Below are 22,398 nucleotides of genomic sequence, written 5' to 3'. Positions count from 1 at the left end.
CACACACACACACACACACACACACACACACACACACACACACACACACACACACACACACACACACACACACACACACACACACACACACACACACACACACACACACACACACACACACACACACACACACACACACACACACACACACACACACACACACACACACACTGTAGAGCATTACATAACGAGCTCATCTGGATGTTTTGCAGATTGTCATTTGAACATGCAGTTATACATGAGGGCTGAGGCAGCAGGGAGTGTTCACCAGTGGCACAAGGACGATGGGTTAACCTGAGACCAGGGTCATCGGGTCACCTCTCCATCGTCCACACAGAGGACGTTTCAACTTCCAGTAAAACACTAACCAGCACAGGCAATGACCTCAGTGGGTTGCATAAAATACTCCCATAGGGATAACCAGTAAGCTTGTTTTAAAATACTGAGTCAAACTGATGATGGCTGATGGGGAGGGCACATTAGACTGGACCAGTGTCAGAGTACAACTGGTTATTTAAAGGGGTATGCATACAAAAAGTTGATGTACATGGACGCCCCCCCCCCCCCCCCCCCCCCCCCCTGCAGCTCTGCAGGAGCTTTGTCAACACTGGGAGACTAACCCAGATGGTGTCATGGGGGTTACTTCCTGTCACACGGTTTATTACGATGTGAAGGATCAAACTGAGGGCGTGGAGTTCAGATCACATGGCACTTAACAGGTGTTTACTTAAAAGAGTTGTACTGTAGAAAATGTAAGATTTAAAATTAAAGTTTGGCCTCCTCTAATGACTAAAAGAAAAATATAATATAGATTTTTTTTTTTTTTTTTTTTTTTTACATCCTCATCTTACAGCGTGGCCCGGAGTCGCCTCGGATGTGATTGTTAATGCTGCGGTTGAAGCCAATAACAGACAGTACAAACGGAGCGTACTTTGTGGAGAGCTCAGGGTTAAAAAGCCTCGAAATGTTCATGAGGTCGATGAGTTTTACAGTAAATCTGTTTTTTTGGTACCTGAGGAAAAAAAAGAAACGCAACAGAATGACAACAAAAAATACGAAACGTTGTGAGAGATGACCACACACAGCCCGCTTCCACACACACACACACACACACACACACACCTCCGCGCTGAGATCTGACACACAGATCTGGAGCAAGGCATTCTGGAAACAGTAGTGCATTGTTGAGGTTTGTCCGATGACTGATTGATTCTTTGTAAATCCGTCCCTCACACGCCTCATCCTCTGCCGTCTCAGCTGCGGAGGAGGTCCTTTTGGTCAAAGATGACTTGACGGGCCAAGTAGATGGCGACGGCGCCGAAGATGGCGGAGCAGGCGATGTAGGCGGTGACGCTCTGAGCGAACTGAACGATCATGCCCATGAAGAGGGTGGGGAACACCTGAGAGAGCAGGAAGGTGCTGTCTAAAATGGCAAAGTCCAAACCCACGCCACGCTTCTCAAACTCAGGCTCCGCCTCCTCCTGGTCAGTGACACCGGCGCCGTGAGAAGAGCCGTTCACGCTGTGCGACTGACCCGGGTGGTAACCGTTCTGGTTGAAGAAGGCTTGTCCGTAGGGAGTCCCCGTTTTGTTGTTGAGTCCATCCTCGCCTTCAGCAGGAGTCAAATACACCGAGTTGGCGTTTTAAACCATTTTTATGCGCGCTTTTAATTTTGGTTTTTGGCATGTACACCTGAAACGAGAGAGAAAACACAGTTAACCTCGGGAACACAATCTGTCAACACACATTTCAGTTTGAAAGTGCGAGATCTTGACTGACCTCTTTTTCTTTGTGGTAGTGGCAGGTCAGTGTGTAGGGCAGAGTCTGCAGAGTGGCGTACGCGTAGCCCGTAAGAGCCGCCATCACCGTGACCAGGACCACGCTTTTGGAGAGACAGATGACGGAGGCGGAGAGCGTGAAGCTCACCATGCTGCTCAGGTAGACCCAGCGCGAGCCAAAATGGCGAACCAGGCGACTCATGATCAGGGAGAAGAAGGTTGAGGTAGCACACTGCAGGAACAGGCCCAGGCTGCCCATCCGGATACCTGAGAGGAAACGCATCACCTGTTAGAATCAGTGAGCCCTCGCCTGTTTGCGTTCACACGTGCAGCTCACAGAGGTTTTTGTTGGTGTTTCGTGCATGTTTGAAAAGACTGTCAGACACGCTGTGTAGAAGATCCAGATGTGATGATGCTGGATCGTGTTCACGCGTCGTCTGGTCGGAAACTTTCTGCAGAAACTCCGTCCGTCGCGATCATTTGAAAGACGCACAGACGCGCTGTTTTTACACACCTGACATTTCCTCCTGACCTGGCTGTGGACATGAACCTCACAGCGAGGGGGGGGGGGGGTCGCACGTGGCTGTTTGATAACGAGCACGGACATCATCCCGCTCGCGCACTTACGTTCTATGACAGTGGTTCCCAAAGTGGGGGTCGTGACCCCCTGGGGGGGGACGAGAGACATTGTTCTGGATGGTCGTGAGATTCCTTCCAAAAACATTTAAAAATGTGTTTAAAAGGTGAAATTTCACCCATTGATTTGAACATATATACAACAGTGGGATGTGTTGGGGATATAGTGTGTGTTTGGAGAGGCCTCATGGTGTGCAATGCACCGCTCACAGGGAATAAACCCGCGTGAGGCGAATCCTCCGGATCATGTCCTGCTGCAGGAGGAGGGACCCACAGAAAGCTGGTGAAATGGACTGACAACATTAGCCTTCTAAATGTGAGGGAGGGGAAGACCCCCACAGACAGGGACCTTTCTGGTCCAAGTCCACCAGTGAGACAAGTATTTTAACGAGGTCTGATTTTAAAAAAAGAGCAGGAGAAGCCTCCTGCTTATGTATCCTGACTTCAGCTGAGACGAGCTTTAATCTGATGTTGTGACATTTTCTGTTTCTGGCTGAACTATCTCAACCCCGAAGAGCAAAGACAGGTTTGTCTGTGGCGTTTCAGGTTACTTCAGAGTGAAACACTCAAAGATTCAACCGTAGATTTGAAGGATGTTTGAGTTCAGCAGTACGCTACAGTCGTAAGTAAAAGGTTGAATTCTCCCTTTAAACTTCTTGTAGAAAATGAAAAGTCATATTTCTGTGGTTTGACAGAACGGAAGCATTTTGGAGCCATTGTTCAGTTTTTTATTAACTTCACGTTAACTTTGGGATTTTTGTCCTTGTAGGAACATTTTCCAATTGAAGTTTTTTTCCTCTTTCATTGTCTCGTTTATTCTACGCTGTAATTATTTTTATTGAATTATTAAACCATGGCTGAATAGGCTGAAGACAAGTCTGCTCGGTCGTTTATTTCTGGGCTCGCTCTCGGTGAACACTGTCGGGTCAAAAGTTCAGCAGCAGAGCAGAAATCACTTTTGAGAAAGGAGGATGTGGATCCTATTTCTCCTGGAGAGAAAAAGCTTCTGAGCCCAGTAAGAAGCTAACCCAAAGCAAAAGTCCAAGCCAAGGAGACGTGGGCCGGAGCCAGACTGCTACTGAAAACAGTAAGGACTGTTTCTGCAGACACAGTGAACAATGTTGACGGAGAGGAACATCTGCAGGCTTCATAACATCCGCTGTGTTTCAGAAGGAAGAAACGCGCCTCGCACACACTTCAGACGTCTACCTGACTTGAATGAACATGTTCTCTCTCTCTCTGTGCTCATTTCTTGACATTAATTCATTGTGAGTGTGACATTCCTCCAGGTCCAGCGAGTACAGGAGAGAGGGGGGGGGGGGGGGGGGGAGAGAGAGAGAGAGAGAGAGAGAAGGAGAGAGAGAGAGAGAGAGAGAGGGGGAGTGAGAGAGGGGGGAGAAGGAGAGGGGGGAGAAGGAGAGGGAGAAGGGGAGAGAGAGAGAGAGGGAGAGAGAGAGAGAGAGAGAGACAGAGAGAGTGTGAGAGAGAGGGAGAGAGAGAGAGAGAGAGAGAGAGAGTGTGAGAGAGAGGGAGGGAGAGAGAGAGAGAGACAGAGAGAGTGTGAGAGAGAGGGAGAGAGAGAGAGAGAGAGAGACAGAGAGAGTGTGAGAGAGTGTGAGAGAGAGGGAGAGAGAGAGAGAGAGAGAGAGAGTGTGAGAGAGAGGGGGTAGAGTGAAAAGCAAACAGTAGTAGAAAGGGAGGTGAGAGAGAGAAGAACGAGGGGAATGTTTGAAAAAGGGATTGAAAGGAGAGATTTAGGAGGGAGGGGAGGTCAAAGAAAGGGATTAGAGGTGGACAGGAAGTCATGAAATGAGAAGCCAGGATAAAAAAAAGTAAAAGAAAATAATAATATAGTAAAAAGAAAGGAGATAATGGGAGATGGAGTCGGGCTCGTCGCTCAACAAAAAGAGACTTTGGAAAACATCTGTAGGTGTGCAGGAACAGCAGCCTCACATCTGTTTACTTCAGCTCCACTCATCCTCTTTACTGTTCTCCAACATCAGCCGCCATGCTCGGCTCTCCTTACCACCGACAGGTCTATCTGCCCCGCACACCTTCTATCTAAAGGATAGATTTAAGCTTAAGAATGAAGGCATAGGATTAGTGGTATGAAGAGCAGGAACAGGATAAAGACGGCCTGTATATGTGTGAACACTGGTGAAGAGCACAGGGGGAAAGTAATACCTGAGAGTTTTATGGAATGGCTTGAGCATACTCACAACGTGCTCAACACGCAACGTAATGTCTTTTCTGAGAGTCCATATTGATGTCTGTGCCCGACGTCTTTACAGGACACAGAATAAGGTCAGGGGGGAAGGTATGTAGGCATGCAGGAACACAGGCCGAGGCTGCGTCCTCCACCTGTGCCTGAGGAATGTGCGTGCATCCTGCCGCCCGGCTGGGACGCAGCAGACAGGATGGACCCTGTGCCAGTTATCATGGACATGTGGTGGAGGGGAGGACATGTGGTGGAGGGGAGGACATTTGGTGGAGGGGAGGACATGTCAGGAGGAAGGTCTCGAATTTCCACTTCACGCAAAAAAAAAAAAGTCTCCTGTCGAGACAGACGAAGAGAGTCGTTTTTGGAACTAGCATTCCCCCCCTCCCAATGCAATTCATGCCTACGTTTCCCCCCACGTTTGACGCCAGCTAAACTTGATTTTATTTTCATTGTTGTTCGTAAATTGATTATTTAATTACAGGTTTGGTACCTGGAAATGACTGAAGAAGGCTCACACCGCCATTTTGACTTTACAATGCTGAAGAAAGCATGGGGTGGCTCTGAGGAGTTTAAGAGGTTAGCATGCAGATGCTTTGTTTATAAGGTTTCACGTTCCAGCAGCAAAATGGAAGTTAGCTTCATAAGGTGCTTTAAGGGTAATTAGGAGGTCAGATTCTTCTGCTGAGAGTTTGATAAATCCTGCTCCACATTTAAAGTGAACATGTTTCTCTATAGTGAGTTTGACGTGCTGACCTTCATCATATCTTTGCTTGGACACACTTCCTGGTGACGCACTGGGAACGCCCTCGTACAGGCCCTCCCCCACAAAGTCCGTGTAGAACAGCATAAAGGACATGACGGCCATCCAGCTGCAGAGCTGAGCCACACACAGCTGCCTCATCACCCTGGGCACGTGGCAGTAGCTCCTGTAGATGGCCGGGGTCATAGACCAGCAAGTCCTCAGCAGGCACAGCAGGGGTCCGGACTTCAGCAGCCTCAGCTTGCACTTCAGCAGGTAGCAACACGAGCGCGGCACGCCACAACGGCCCGCCTCCATCGCGCCGGCGCCCTTATCCAGCAGAGATCCCGATCCGACCAAGCTACTGCCGGCACACGACGGTTCCTCAGACACCTTCATGGTGATGAGCACGCTGGAGATGAAGATGAGGATGAGGAGGGTGAAGAGGCACTCAGCCTGGCCCCCCAGGTAAACAGAGAGCAGCCCACTGCTCCAGTCCAGCGCAGGCAGCAAATAACCCACACAGCCTCCCAAACTGACCATGAAGGAGAACATGGCAAAGGCTTGACCGCAGTCCTAGTCCTCCTCGTCCCGATACAGGTCCGACAAAAGAGCCTCCAAGGGTGTGAAGCAAACCTGCCCGCAGAAGTCCAGGAGCCCCACTCCCAGGATGAGGAAGCCCACCTGGAGCAGAGGGTACAGAGACAATGTTAGAGAAAGCCCACGAACAGTTCAGAGTCGGTCCATGAGACTTTGACAAGTGTCCGACCTGAAAGGTGCGCCCCCCCCCAGGCAAGGCGTGCAGCCAGCACGTCAGCATGGGGAATGATGACGAGCGCCAGGAGGACTCCCAGAGACAGCAGCCAGATGAACGGCCGTCGTCTGCCGTAACTGCTGTTGCAGTGGTCACTGGCTGAGCCAATCAGAGGGATGAACAAGAGGCCGAGCACCGGACCGATACCTGTGAAGAAAAAAAAAACAGAGAAGAAGTCAGGGACAAGCATAGACCAGGATCACAGGGACTGTTAGATGATTTAAAACGCCTCTCTCTCTCTCTCTCTCTCTATGAGTATATGATTAACTTTTAAAACCTCAGATAAATAACCGAGCAGGAAACAAAACGCTCTCTTACTTCTGAACTAACCTCAAGCCTGCGAACTGTGACCAGCGAGACATCCATGTGTCTAAAACCACCAGGGGGCAGAACCATCTGCAGCTCATTTAAATCACTTCCTCCTCATCAAATGCTCATGTCTGCCTCCCTGTTGTATTTGTTATGTTTATATTATATGTTTAATATGTGTAATGAAAGAACAGGATTAGTTCTGATGAACTGCATGTTGGGTTACAGGTCGAGCACAGGATGGACGGCCTGTGTCCACTCACAGCTTTTTTTCCACGCTTGCTCCGCCCACCACCTCGGCTTAAAGAATGCTTCTCGCCACCATTTACGGTTGCTAGGTTACAAAAGTTATCTTCTGCATTCCTTGGTGACCATTAGGTTGATGGGTTTAAATAGCTCTGTGTGCTTAATATTTTCCATCATCAAAGGAGATAACGACAAGAAAAAGATGAAACTAAAGGAAAGCAGCTTCAGCAAAGCAAAATCTCGCCCTGGGGGGGGGGGGGGCGGCGGTGGACGAGTGGTTGGGGGGGTGCACCCCATGTACGGAGGCTCTGGTCCCACGAAGGAATCCGACCTGTGGCTCCTTTTTCAGCACAACATTCCCCACTCTCCATGTCCCTTATTTACGACTATGCCCCGTCCTATCGCTTGATTTCGATTGGTCAGCGAGGGAGAGTGAGGCAAACCGAGGCAAACCCTGAGGCTCAGGGTGTGTTTGCACATCTAAGTGCTGAACACGCTATAGTGTGTTGACAATGGGTGCTGACTTTGTTAAAAAAAAAACAAAAAAAAACTGCCGTAATGGACACAAAACTTAAAACACTTCAATTCTTAACTTCTTTTCACAGCTCGGAAATGTTTCAGCCGTCTTCGTCATCGTCCTCTTTTGCCAATTAACTTCTGTTCCTCATTCATGTAGATTTATTTTTATCAAAATATACAGTATATATGTTTTTTTGTTGTTTTTTTTACCAGTAATTAGATAATTGTATCAGAAAAGACAGCAGGACGATGATATATTGCTGTACTGTAAAATATGAATTTACAAATGTAGGGTGTAAATTTCATTCAATAACACTGACACACTTAAATATTTGGTTGAAAACACTTAAAATCACAAACTGAGTTTCCACTGATATCTTCCAAGATTTTCTAAATGTCTCCTACAAAGATAAATCATCTGCAGTGGCCGTCAGCAGCCTCTGTGATTGGTCGACGGGTGTTCATGCTCCAGCAGGGGGTGAGCTACATGTGCCTCTCTGACTGCTGGAGATTGTTCCTACAGATGGCCTGCTGCCTGGAGGTAACCCCCCCCCCCCCCCCCCCCCCCCCCCCCTCAGCTCTGCCTCCACATGAAATCAGGTCAGGATAATTAGAACACGTGCAAACCCCAAAAAAGTCCCAATATTCTGCAGAGAGTCGAACTTGTCAAAGGCACCTTGTGGAATAGTTCTTACAGACAAGCCTAGTGACGTCTACGTTTATTGTTCTCCTGCACATGATTGCAAAAAAAATAAAATCACTTTAGAGACTTTTGCCTCATGAAACTGTTGCTCTACAGTGCCTCTAGTGGTCAAAACGTCCACCAGAAAAAGAAAAAACAAAAACTCCATGACTGAATCCCACAAAAGTCCTCCGACAGTTTGACAGGAAGCTGAAACGCGGGGACAAAGAGACGAGTGGTGTGTTTGTGTTGTCTGGAGAGAACGCCGAGGACGAGAACAGAAAACGAGACAGGCAGGCAATTTGAGAAAGACAGCCGGCAGTCAGCGCCTCCATCACTTCTCTCCTCACTGCAGCTGTGGAGGCCTGTCATAACAGTCCTCAGCATCTACAGCTGGACTCACACACACACACACACACACACACACACACACACACACACACACACACACACACACACACACACACACACACACACACACACACACACACACACACACACACACACACACACACACACACACACACACACACACACACACACACACACACACACACACACACACACACACACACACACACACACACACACACACACACACACACACACACCAAGAGAAGTGGACAGCTCATTATCTAACCCGCTATCAGAGAGGAAAATGGAGACAGAAAGTAACAACTGCAGGAGAAAGCAGCCAACAAATGGAGATTAGTTAAAGGAGAAAACAGCTGGCTGAGAACTTGACACGACTGCTCGGGGAAATTAGCTTCAACCCACTCAAGACACACTATCTGTCTTCATTCAAATAACACCCAGGCACTCCTTTATAATACAGAGAGATGAGGATGAGGCTGAGTGCAATATCCAGATTGGCTCCCAGCACAAGCTGTTCAGGAGGACGGCTCGAATGAAATCACTTCATCCTGTGTTTACGAGACAGGAAAATAGAAGTGCATGGTTTTTTTTTGTTTTTTTTTCATCTTTTAACTTGAATACACACTTCTGTCATCCGCATGGAGCCTTTCAGCTCGGTAAAGCTGTAGAGTCACAAGACAATGTCTCAAAGAGAGGCCTTTAGTGAAGCATGTGAAAGCTATCTCAGCTGACAGGATACTGTAACTCCTCACATTACTGCTGAAGGTATTTACAGTGTGCAGATGTATATTTACAGTGTTAGTTGTTTGTACGTAGAAGTCTCTAATTTGGGAGCTTTTACAGAAACAAACCTGTCCGTCTGAATGTTTAGGTCAAGTGTTAGCGTCTACCTTAAAGTTGAATCTGAGGCCACGAGTGCACAAGCAGACACTAAATTAAATTAGACGTTAGCCAGACATGATGGAGCGGTCATCAGACGCACACACTCTCCCTCGAGCGTTTGTGGTGTGCATCTCTGCCTGATGTACGAGACTGCGCTGCACACAAAGAGCTAAATGAAGCTGCTTTTCACGGCTCTTCCCAGAATTCCTGGACATGGAGGAAGCACAGAAGGTTAACGGCATGATACCTACCGCGGCAATGTGTCTGATCTTTTACGAAGAGACAAAAAACCTACAAGTCAGTCGAGATCAGTGGATCTCTAAAATTCACCTCTGCATGATTCTGAAGGCTGAATATTAAAGTCAGTTAGTCGTGATGTGACACAGATGCCCAGAGTGCAAAAACGTGCAAAAATTGTCGTGTAAGAAAGGCAGCATGTTATTTGTTTTTTAAATGATACTGTAAGGACCTTTCTGTATTTTGACCTCGACAAAAGTATCGTAAATACACAATAATGTAATAATCGCAGAGAGAAAATGTTTTTTTTCTTTTTTTTTGTTAGATGAGAATCAATGATTTTTTTTATGTCTTTTTAATTTGTTTTTCTCAGAATCAAGTCTGTAATGTGGTTCATTTTTTTCTTTTTTTTTTAGTTTAGTTTATTAAATGGTTTAACAACAGTTCGCTTGTTTACAAAAATTATGCATCGGTTCATTTTTTAATAGCTACAAAAAAAAAGGAAAAAAGTCAAAGAAAAAAAATGGTACTGAACATTTTCTATTTTAGAATATCTTTCACGCCTCGCTAACATGAAAAAATAAATATTTCATCTGAATAAGGGCAAAATCTTCTGATTATTAGGTGAAAATCGGGGGCTACAAATGGCCCCCCGGCCGCACTTTGAACACCCCTGCCATAGACATGTAAATATTAACGGGTGAAGCCTGAGTGCCATCAGCCATCTGTTCCTACAGGGGGCGCTGGAGTCCCATCGATGGCGATCTCCGTGATGGAAAGGCTGTCTCACCTTAAAACGACAGACTGAGAGCTGAGGCGGGTTTTAAACTTCCTGACAAACCGTTACATCCCGCCCACCTGTCAATCAAGTCAGCTACACAGCTAACTTTGAATAACTTGATCATTTATAAAAATCAAAGCGGATGCGTTATCAAAAAATGTATCCCCCATACAGAGTTTGCCAGTGACCAATCAGAACTATTTCCTTTTTTGTACCAGGATGTAAATGTGTATTTGTGCTGTAAAAACAGATTTTTTTGTATATACAACCCTTCTTCAAAAAAGTGTAACGTCTGGAACAGAGACCTTTTTATTCCTGCATTTCTTTTCACCATGAATTTTCACATCATGGTTACAATGCCTGTACAGTGTTGCTATGGTGAAAGCTGTGCATGAATCTCAGTGTTCTTCTGTTCAAACACTGTCCTACATTTACTGCCATTTATAGTCCCAGATTGATGCTAATTTCTCGACAGAACCAACATGAAGCAGAAGAACACACGACAGTGAGGACTTCAGAGGAGCTTATGAAAGAGCACTTACAAAGCAGAGACTTATTAGATAACTCTTCTTTACTTATTCATCATGCAGCTGTGATGATAATATGCTAATCTATTTCTTTATGAAACATTTGTCCAAGAATAACCAAGCTGAGGAGTGTTTTCATTTTTTGAATTTAAAGCTAAATCTTCCTGAATCGCAAACGTTTTATTTATATTCAGCGACACTTCATTTGAGGGCAGGGTTGGTCATTTTTGAGAACTAGCATGATTTTAGAAGTAGCATTCTCTCAGTGCTCCGTCTACACCCCCTCCCTTCTGTGCTCCCTCTGAAGCCACGCCCCCTCGCTTACGTGCACGAGCTCCGTTGGTCCAGCTCAGCCCTGGCATCGTGTAAAAAAACTAAACTCCGTCATCGTGACGCTTTTTGAATGTGGGCTTGTGCACGTTAAGGGGTAGAGAGCGAGCAGCAAGACAGGGAGGCGTGTGATTGGTTCATAAGATTGGTACCTCGTGGCAGTCATTGGTCGAAGTTTTTACAGGCTTACAAACTGCAACAGATGACTTTCTTTGTTCACTTTTTCAGAGCACATGAGTTACTCATTTCTGTCATGAGTAGTCACAGGTCTGTCTTTTAAACCAACGTCTTAAAAAGTGGATCTGGAGGAAATGACCAACCCTGCCTTTAATGAGGATGCTAAAATATGTGCCTTGAAAAACAAACCGATATAAATCAAAACAACCACTACAGGCTGGCTTTACCCTGCAGGATAGCGTCACAAATGAATAGTAAAGAAAGGTTCAGTAACTCCTGTTCTCTCAAGACGTCGTGTCAGTGTGCGTCTCCGCCTGGAGATCGAGGCTCGTCCTCCAGCACCTCGGCCTCCTGCTGCCTTCAAATTAGAGCCTGATTACCCACTTGACAAAAGAAACAGGTGATTTGGCCGCTGATTTGTGTAACAGCCTCAATTATGTCTTTATGAGCTGAATGGGAGAGACGACAGGAGCCTGAAGGCAGAGCCACGCCTCCTCACAAACACATCCCGCACCCGCCTCCGGGAAAACGCCGCCGCCACTGGATAATGTTGGACACACCTCGATGTGTAAAACTGATTCATAAAAAACACTAACTTCTAAGAGGGAGGAGTCAGTTTTGATTTACAGTTCTCGGTCTCGTGACGTCAGTGGAGACTAATGAAAAGGTTTTTCATTTGTATTATGGCTTTCATTTAACCACAGCAAACAAAGCAATCAGAGTAAATCAATAAAGTGGTATTGCTTTTAAGCCTAATGTCAATAGACTGAGTGTTACAGGGTGTGTGAGCGGCTCTCGGAGGAATTCAAAACAGACTTTTAAAAGACTTGAAACAGAAGACACTCGTGAAAGCAGCCACAGAGGACACAAAACATTACACTAAGGCAAAGTCCTGAGGCTTATCCAGGCCTTACCTAAAACCATGGTCATGTAGCGTTCCTCCACCCCAGCCTCCAGCAGCAGCGGGGGCACGTATGTGATCCCAGCTGCCACACAGATCTCCAGGCCGCAGGTCAGGGAGTTCAGCAGGACGAGACGCCACTGAGACCTCCATCCAGGCATATTTACAGGGGGCTGGCTCGCCTTTCTCCTCGGGGACGGCCGCTACTGGGGACAGGGGAGGGGGGAAGGACAGGGGGGCGCGCTCTGGGAGGCAGATGGTGCCCCGGTAGGACAGGAGGGCCGTCGGGGAGGGACAGCAGCAAAGACCCGTGGATGACTCCGATGACCTGGCCGATTCATCGTCTTCTCGGCATTCTGGATCTGAAGAAGGAGAGCGAGAGGAAAGTTCAGGCAAGTTTAACTGGAAGTGACCTAAAAAGAAGTTTGCACAGTTCACATACAACAAGCTCCCAGAATGTCAGACATTATATTACTAGCTGCTAATAAAGGAGTTTTTAAGGGCAGCTGCTCACCAGGTTCATAGACCTCAGGTCAGCGTGACAGACAAAACTCAAACATTATTACTCCCTGTTTGAAACTCAACATTGTGTGTTGGTCGAATTGTTTGGGAAACTTGCCTATTTTTATTTCTTTAAAACTTCCTGAAGCTTTGGTGCAGCGCTTCATGTGTGAACACCAACATGCAAACTGTCCGCTCTAATGTCTCCTGCCAGCACCAGTTTATTCTCCACATGAATTATTCATTATTGCACATAATTCCACATGAAATGACATGCTTGTACAGTGGACTCTGCTAGTTCGGGCACTACTGGGTGGTCCTTTCAGTTATGTCTCACCTCCTGAGACATCCCCCTCTCCCCCCCCCCCCCCCCCCCCCGCATCCAACAGTGAAAATCTCTCACTGTGAGGTGCATGTGTGAACAACCCACTCAGGAGCAGTCTGTCTGAGTGCATGTGTGAAAACAGCTTCAGACAGTCTCTCTTCTTTTTTTCCCGTGCAGCAGCTTTTTGTCAGAACACATTCAAACATATTTTGCAGAAACGTGGAGGCAGCAGCAGCAGCAGCAGCAGCAGCAGCAGCAGCAGTCACGAGGATCTGATATTGATACACCATCTCCAACCAACAGCTTCAGGACAGCAGGAACAACAACAGGCGGACATCGGAGATGAGTCAGCTGCAGAGACGTGGCACACACAACGAGCCATTTGCCAGGAGAATACTTTCTCCCCCTGCTGCTTCACTCACACGGGTTTCTTTTTTTTTTTTAAGTCCTAAAACATGCTGTGCTGGAGATTTGACAGACCCACCTTTAAAAAAAAAAAAAAAAAGAGTTTAAGGTCTAATGTTTCATCTCGCTCCACACACCACTTCTTCCTTTTCCTACTCTATAATGACTGTAGTATTAGAGGGAGGCCTTTCCTTCTCCCGCCCTGTCATTATCCCTATTATTAAACTCTCTGAGTCCGCCTTCCACAAATGTTCTGCCATTGTTCAGCTCAGTATGCCTGCCACAGGTTTGAAGGCAGGAGGTAGTTTAAGTCCCATGTGAGGGAGGGATGCTGTGCACAGTTAAGTGAAGAGAGTGGACGTCGAGTTTCATCATAAACAGTAAGACGACTTGCTCCTGACCTGGCTGTTCACACATGCTCCTCCTCACAGCAGGAGACGAATGGGAGGAGGGGGAAGTCTGCTGAGGTAACACGGGGACGAAGCAAAACTGTGGAGTAATGAGAATATTTCATTTTTTTATTTTTGCATATTTGCATCAATGCCACGTTTAGTTCAACGGGATGACGACAACAAGCACACCGTGGAGAAGAACATATTGTCGACCACAAAATACCTTTAATTACGTGCACCGAGATGGAAGCGGTTGCATGCATAAACTCTATGCACCGTGCAGCAGTAACGTCCCCCCCCCCCCCCCCCCCATTGATACACGAGCTGAATCCTCTGGAGAAAATCCTGCTGTGTTCTCACACCAGCCCGCTCCGACGTGCTGCAAAAACACACCACGGGTCTGACAGGAGAAACTCTGGGTGAAACATGTTCCTCCTGGAAGAATCAGGAGTTTTTCAGGTGTTTTCTGCAACTGTCAAAGCTTTGTTATTTTAGTCACTAAATCTCACAGTGACAGACGAGTCGAGCACATCTTGAAGGATTATTCTTCCAGGGACAATGGCCGACATTCTCTATTTCATGTATTTAATTCAAGAAGGCACGCGTCGTCCTGAACCGGACCCAGAGTTCAGTTTGTATTACTGAGAGTCCGACTGGAAGAACGACGAACCAGAAACACTTCAGATGAATTCAGAGATCGTTCAGCGTCTGCAAACACCATCAGACTGCCTCTAATCTGTGTGCATTTATCTACACATCTCTCAAAACAAAAAGTGGAACCCCAGATCACCGTTGTCGTCATCCTCCTCCTCCGGCGAGGTGTCACTTCTTCAGAAGCGGAGGGAAAAGAGCAAGAACAGTCAGAACAGCGGCAAAAAAACCCAGAAACAACAAGGTGCTATATTTGCATTCGCCGTGACATTTCTCTGCCAATGCTGCCCATCTGTTCCCCGCCAGCAAGCAAAATGGATGTCATCATTTTCCAGAAGACTTGGGTAATCACTGAGATGAGCTCAGCTCAGTCAGTGATCTCATTCAACCGTGCCGCATCCCAAGGAAATGTGCATCTTGAAAAAAGTCTGTTTTGTTCGGTAACATGTTCTCAACATGTTAAGACACAAAATAAGATATGACTAAAGAGTCGCTCGGGATGTCGCTACACATCGGCAGTTGTCTGTAAAAGTCACGGCCACTCGCTCAGACGTACAATGCCCGTCTCAACCTCCGTGTGCCTGTCACATCACGGCAATCAACAATGTTATCCACATGTCATCAGTGATGTCATCAGAGTTCCTCCGGCCTTCGTGACTTCTCTGATATTCAGGCGCTCTGAGAATGCACGGCACACAAAGCGGCAGTGTTAGCAGGCCGGACCTCGCAGGGGCCTGGGACCATTTCACACCCGTCAGATCTCATTCCCAGCCAGTCCATAGGCACACTCAAAGACACCCATCAGGGGACCAGCCTTTGGCCCTGCGGCCCCGTCTAGCAACTCCAACCCCCTGCCAACATATTCTGTGCGTGTCCACGTACAATCAGCTCCCCCTCCTCCCTCCTCAACTCTGCATTTCGCCCTCGTCCTTCCTCAACCCCTGAGGTCAGCTCCGTCTCTGACCTGCATTCTAAGAGGAGTCTTTTGACGTGTCTGCCCACGACTGGTTATGCCTGCGTGCTCCTCTGTCTCAGTGTGAATGCTTTCTGCTGCCGCCCCAGCTGACTCTCTGTCAGAAGTTCTCACCCAAAAACAGAAGGGTCCTCAGTGGCAGGGGAGGAGAAATCCGATTCGTCCAGCCAAGCAGGCGCGGCTTTATCTGGACCCCTGCCCGAAGGCGGGTCAGATTCCAGAGGTTTGTTAATTGAATGGTTGCTGAAGTCTCGACCCGAGTGGCGCTAGGACAGATGTGAGGGAGGATGGAAGGACTGAGAGAGGTGGCATAAATAAGAGGAAGTGGAGCGTTTATCATCCTATTACATCACCCCAAAGTCAGACAGAAAAGGTAAAGGCCAATATGGACGTCAAGGCCATATTCCCACTCATCTATGATTAGCATGTTAAAGGGAGGAAGTGTGGTAAATGCAGACGTTGTAAAGTCAATGAGAAAAGAGTCTTTTTTTCATGCATATAAAAACTACTCAAAGTTTTCAGGGTTGAGCTGCACATGCACATTTCAGCCTGACTTTACCCTGTCAGCTCCCTGAACTTAAATACCTGCATGAAATCAGAGTGAGCCGGAGTGCAGGAGCCAGACACGTGTGTCCAACACCTTTGCACAATATATACTGTGGAGATATATGTTGCATGCATTGATATATATACATGTAAATACTGTTGCCATGGAGTCAGATTGGATGCAGCTGCACTGGACACGTGGAGGAAGATCTCAGGGGCAGACGCCATGTTTGAAACACTTCTGACTCCACGTTAATGTTCCAGTCATGCCCCTCATCTCCCCACAGCCAATACAAACACACTGTCACCTTATGCATTTAAATACTACAGTCTGAGTCTGTCTGCCGCGGGGAAGAGGGGGGGGGGCTGCTTTTGTCAGCTCTCCCACTGCTCCATTACCAAGCTCTATTCAGCCGCAGGCCCCCCAAAAACAGCCTTAATGACTCAGAGCCGTTTTTGTACAATACAAAACAGGCTTTGTATACATTGTGCCAGGGAGAGACATGCGATATACTGAGGTATCAAGTCCATTTCCAAGTCTTTTATTAACGCAGAGTTCAGATGGTAGGATATAGAGTGAGTGTGTGTGTGTGTGTGTGTGTGTGTGTGTGTGTGGTGTTGGGTGGGCAGGGTGGCGGTGGGGGTCTCCCAGCAGACAGCAGCAGGCTCTGGAAGAGGAAGGAATTGCTCTGAGATGACATCAGAGCCACGGTGGCTGCAGAAACCTCAGCAGGAGGCTCAGCTTGTGTGTTTGGCTCAGGCTGAATGGCTGCAGCAGGGCGGCCTTCCTGCACATTAAGGGGGGGGGCCGACCGCGTGCATGGAGGGACGGCAGGACCCGCTTTTCTGCTGCCTGCTCCTCCGGCTGGCGTACTCCCCACAAACCTCTCTCTCTCTCTCTCTCTCTACTTCTCCTTCTCTGCTTTCTCAGTTACAAACGAGCTGAGATTCATACTGCACTGCTTCTGATGCTGCAGTCATATCACACGAGTGTGACGGGGGGAGAACAGGACAAGTCCCTTCTCTGCATCACACCTGACAAACAACACACCCCTTAATAAAAACACCTGTGCAGGACAGAACTCATAAAGAAGTGAAAGTTGTCTTTCTAAAACATCATGTCGCTGCTACTCCATGTTTTAGAGAAACACGCAGCTCCTCTAAGCGTGTGCATCTTAGAGCACTGAGGTGCATGACAAATCTCCATCCTGAATAAAATCCCACAGGTATGTTAGAGGGGGGAAGGGAGCGCCTGAGTTTGGACTTGGGTCTTGCAGAGCTGGCTGCAGATCGATGCAGCAGCTTGTGAGGTTCTGAGGATACGCTGACCTGCGTTCAGTCATCTTCTATGTGATGTACGTCTGTAACTTTGTGAAGTCGTGCTGCTGCCCGTCTGCTAAAAGGAGGAGCTGTTAGTTGGACCTGCTTCCTATTCTCAGCTCTCAATACATGAACAGCGGTATTTCTTTACACAGATAATATAACACATCAGGTCATGCTGTCACAGCTGGACCGGGTTCATGTATTTAACTCTTTTTATCAGCTGTGTGTTCACTCGCTATGGACACGTTTCAGACGGAATCTGAAACTTTTTACGACATTATTAGAACATTTATGACTTCACTAAACATGTTAGGATTATATTCTATCATTCGGAGCGGTCCCTTATGAACATAACAGAGAAGGAGGGCTGGTGGCCGAGTGGTCAGTGTGCATGCCTCATGGCTATAGTCCTCCAAGCGAGTGGCTGAGGTTGGAGTCCGACCACCTGTGGCTTCTCTCCTGCAGGCCAGCTCTCTCTCTCACTGTCACATCTCTCAGTAATCTGAGTTTTAACAACACAGTGAAGATGGACAAGCCCCCCCCCCCCCCCCCCCCCCCCCGTCTCTCCGTCCCAACACTGAGGCTCCTTCACTCGACCCCCCGGCGTGTCCTTTTCTGATTCGCTTAAGCCTCACACTAAATCTCATATCAGCACAAATGAATCTAATAATGGAGGCAGTGACTCATGTTGTCATTCTGTCCGTCAGCATCTGTGATGAGACAACATCTGATTTCAACATCGTAGGAGGATCTGAAAGAAAACATGCCCATCGTTCACGGGCACGCCGTCTCAACGCACGAAGCAACAAACGCACCACCATCGACTGAATTTGACGTCATGCATGAGCGTGTATTAGTATGAGTGTATCGCCGCCCTAGTGGCCGCATGTTACAGCAGCAGCCCGATGCCTCTTCTGCTATCCTAACACTTTACAGTCCTCGGCCTGTGAGGTGAATAAATAAATCTTATCTTAAAGCAAAGTGATGAGAGGCTTAAAGCGGGTTGGGACCCAGGTTCAACCCTCCTCTCCGACCTCTCCCATTAAGGCCCAAAAAGGCCCAGAATAAAGCTTTAAAACAAGATGGCAGCAGAGCAGGATTCAACACAAGTTTACCAACATCTTCCTCAACAGATGTGACGCAATGAGCGGGCAACACACGCACGCACGCACGCACGCACGCACGCACGCACGCACGCACGCACGCACGCACGCACGCACGCACGCACGCGCGCGCGCGCACGCACACACACACACACACACACACACACACACACACACACACACACACACACACACACACACACACACACACACACACACACACACACACACACACACACACACACACACACACACACACACACACACACACACAGCACAGAGCGCTCCTAAGAGAGCTTAAAGACACGTCTGGACAGCAGCTTCATTGTGCCGACTCTTTCTTCTAATGTTCACACAGACGAGGCGCAACACAAATATTTACAGAAAGCTTCTTTACAAACGCTGACTGATGCATTCTGCAGTCACGTTTTGTGGTTTGCGGTCACTTTGTCAGTTTTGCAAAGTTCAGAGAGTCTTGTGCTGTTACTTCTCCAGCGCTCTGCGTGCAACAACACAGATAAAGAGTCCCAGAAACCCCCCCACAGCCGCCCCCGCTTCTTCAACACTCTGCCCTCCAAAACGCTTCTTCAAGAGCAAGGTTGCAACTGCTTTCTTTACACGTGACCTTTTCTTATCGTCATCCATGTGACCGTCCCCCCCCCCCGTCCCCCCCTCACCTCTACCGGCTGTTCTCCTTCGTCCCGTGGCCTGTCATCCAGAAGAGGACACCATCAGACCTCTGACAACCTTTTTCCAAACACTCGGCTTCCTTCTGTTCCTGACGACTGGATAACAACACGGAACTCCTTTAACTGCTTCAATAAAAACTTTAGAGTCTGATTTGTGTCGGGACTCTGCTCACTTAAAAGGCAACCCCCCCCCCCCCCCCCCCCCCCCCCCCCCCCCACAAGCCTGTAATCTTAAGCCCACATCCGTCCCTGTGACCCTCGACCCTGCCTTTCACTGACAGTCATGTGACCGACCTAACGTTTCAAAGCTTTCTCCTCCAGCCTGGTGAAATGAGAACCCGCCACACGCTGCACATCTCCTGAAGGAGCAGCGGAGACGACCTCGGCTCATTCGGAAGGTCTAATGACGATCCTCGCTGTGCCAAAAAAAAAAGTGAGGTCCTCTTTCCATCCGTGAAGATAATTAAGGCGATGACTCAGACTGAATCCCTGAAGCTTAAAAGACCCAAAAAGATGAGAGGAAACTCGTAGCTCAAGGATCCATCAGTGTCTTCAGGAGTCATCACAGAGACAATATTCAGCTCGGTGCACGACTCGCTAACACTGCTGTGATTAAACACACTGTATGGAGACAAACACACACTCTGGATACTGGGTTGTATATGCATGTACGATTTTATCACGGCTACCTGACATGTTCTCATAAAGAACTGAGGCTGAAGTCAATTCATCAATCATTTGGATTAAATCTATGACAGCGAGTGTGAGCACCGTGAAGTCCAGCGTGTGACACACGAGTCAGAGCAAGTCGAGGAGACGACGTCACGAGGTGAGAAGATCAGACAGGTGCTGACAGGAAGTGACCAGAGCACAGTCTCATCAATAACTGCATGTTATTGAGTCTCATCAATAACATGCACAGCTGTTGTTGAGAGCTTTAAACAAAAAGGTGACGTTTTCTCTGAATGGATGAATATGTCTGATTTGACCAAAAGTAACACGAGTAGTCATGATGTCTTCAAAAACCAAAAACATCTTTTATAATATTTAAATATGACTTATTAGATGTGGAAACACATTTTCTCTCTTATAAATTCATTCATTGAATATTTATTTCAAATCAGAGAAATCTCTTTTTTTTTTTCTCCTGGCATTGAAAGCCAGAAAAGCTTTTTAAAGGATTTTTCTCTAAAGCTGATTTCGTCTCCTCTGGTTCCTGAACTGTTGGGTCAACGTGCTAATCAATCCAAATCGTTCAAACATAACGCACGCCGTCACTTCAGGAGCTCGTGCACTCTATTGGGCATGCAGGGTTTCCAATCAGCTTGGACGCGTGGCGCCGTTTTACACGCTGCATCATGACGCTTGTGCCCGTCTTCCTTTGCTTTAACCGTGCCTCTCCTCTTCGGCGCAGCTAACGCCCTCTGGAATAGAGCATTGTTTTTGACTCACTGATTTCAAATCCTAATTTTGATCCATTTTAAATCACAAAGTCGTCGTTACGTTTCCGTTTACTAAAGCGCACTCCAAACTTAAATCCTGAGTGGGGAAAAGTAGAGTGCTAATCTGAGGAGTGGACATGAGAGGAATGCAGGCTGGGTTAGGTATTAGGGAGTGTGTGTGTGTGTGTGTGTGTGTGTGTGTGTGTGTGTGTGTGTGTGTGTGTGTGTGTGTGTGTGTGTGTGTGTGTATGTGTGTGTGTGTGTGTGTGTGTATGTGTGTGTGTGTGTGTGTGTGTGTGTGTGTGTGTGTGTGTCAGGGTGAATCGAGGTAAAGCCTCCACACCAGAATGTATCCAGCCACAGCTCAGGGAGTGACCGTTATCATCCTGGCCCATGCAAATAGCACAACAATGGAGAGCAGCAGAGTTCAGTCATGCGGCCTCTTGTGAGTCAATGTGGCTGATAACGTGCCTCCCCACGGACACCCGGCTCTCCCCTCACTGAGGAGCCTTTGTGCCGAGGTGAAAGGGCTAATAAGAGGGAATGCTAACGCTAATGAGTTTTCATTCAAGCGTGATCAGGTGTGTTTACATTTAGTTAATAGAGCAGTCAGGACTTTAACAAGGTTTAATCAGTCTGTATCTGTGATGGAAGTGATGAAGCTGCAGAACATGACGGACCCTTCTCAACACAGCTGCTTTCACTCCTTTTTTTTTTTTTTTTTTGGTTATTAATGGAGACACTAATAAATCTACGATCCGGCCTGCAGATGTTATGAAAGCTCGACTGCATCATAGGCACAAAATTAAAATCAGGATCATAACCACTGGAAAAAACGACTCCCTGCAGGCTGTTTGTTTTTTTCCCCCATTCAGACTTGTGTTAAACGTGCATCGTGTTAAAGTCACACTGGATCGTCTTTGTCCCAAACGTTACTTAAATTAGAAAAAAAAAAAAAAAAAAAAAAGGTCCAGCTGACCTTTCACTGTGATTAAAACACACAATGCAGGCGTCCAGTTCACACGGCACACACACACCTCATCACTGTGAGAGGAAACCCATCACGCTTGGCTGATCGACAGCATGAGAACATCCCACGTGTTTGAGGACCGTGTACGAGGAGGTGAGAAAACAGGAAAGAAAAGGAAAACTCACCAGCCAAAGTAGTGAAGCTCAAAGGTCCATCTTAGGCGTGCATGGAAATCTATTTTAAAGGCTGCTCACTCGCTTCGTCCAATCAACACACTCCTCTCACTCGACTCTTTTGACCACCTGCTTCAACTCTGAGCTCTAAAGTCTGACTCTGTTTTTTTATCCTGCTGCTTTTTCTTGTGTCCCCTGGCTGTTCCCTCCTCTCTCATTTAGCCCACCTCCTTTGCATCCCTCCCATTATTCTGACTCCCTCCCTCCGTCTCGCTCCTCTGTGCCTCAGCCTGCAAGGTGGGAATTGGGAAAATCCCAAAGCACTTGAGGAATCCTGCCGCTTTTCTATCTGCCTGTGTCGCTCTAAAATTTAAAAAAAAAAAATCGCTTCAGCTTTGCCCTCAAGGTTTTGTCAGGATATGGAGACGAAAGCTAAAATGGTGACCTTTAGATAAAGCTGGCTCACCTGTGCCGTATACTGGGAGCACAACAGGCAGTTAGGAGACAAAGAATGAACTGATATCATCTCACAACCCCACACAGAGGCCACGCCCCCAGCTCTTCTTTCTCACTATCTCTAACCACTCCCTAAAAGTTCTGTGTTCTACCCCCTGACCCAGTATCATGTTCATCTGCCTATCAGAGCAGGGGCCTCTCTCATTACCTTCGTCCTCGCAGGCCGGCCCTTAAGCTCACACTCCTGCTTGACCGCCTGTCCATGGACTGCTTTAACCCTTTTCTGGGTTCAACA

At 47.4% G+C, this 22,398-nt stretch overlaps 1 protein-coding gene across 1 annotated transcript; it reads right to left on the bottom strand.

Moving 5' to 3' along the window:
• Positions 1 to 133: 133 nt before the first annotated feature.
• On the bottom strand, positions 134 to 21,825 carry LOC306825336 (solute carrier family 45 member 3). Its single transcript, XM_079346028.1, is given in 9 exon segments — positions 134 to 1,643; positions 1,645 to 1,692; positions 1,780 to 2,045; positions 5,389 to 5,950; positions 5,954 to 6,058; positions 6,144 to 6,164; positions 6,166 to 6,335; positions 12,168 to 12,516; positions 21,660 to 21,825. Coding segments are annotated over 8 exon segments (1,710 nt in total). The 5' UTR covers positions 12,316 to 12,516; positions 21,660 to 21,825; the 3' UTR covers positions 134 to 1,253.
• Between the last annotated feature and the right edge of the window lie 573 nt (positions 21,826 to 22,398).

The sequence above is a fragment of the Symphodus melops genome, assembly GCF_947650265.1.
Source record: "Symphodus melops genome assembly, chromosome: 6".
Taxonomy (NCBI): domain Eukaryota; kingdom Metazoa; phylum Chordata; class Actinopteri; order Labriformes; family Labridae; genus Symphodus; species Symphodus melops.
The sequence above is the reverse complement of the archived record's forward strand: the minus strand, read 5'-3'. Positions and strand labels throughout refer to the sequence as shown.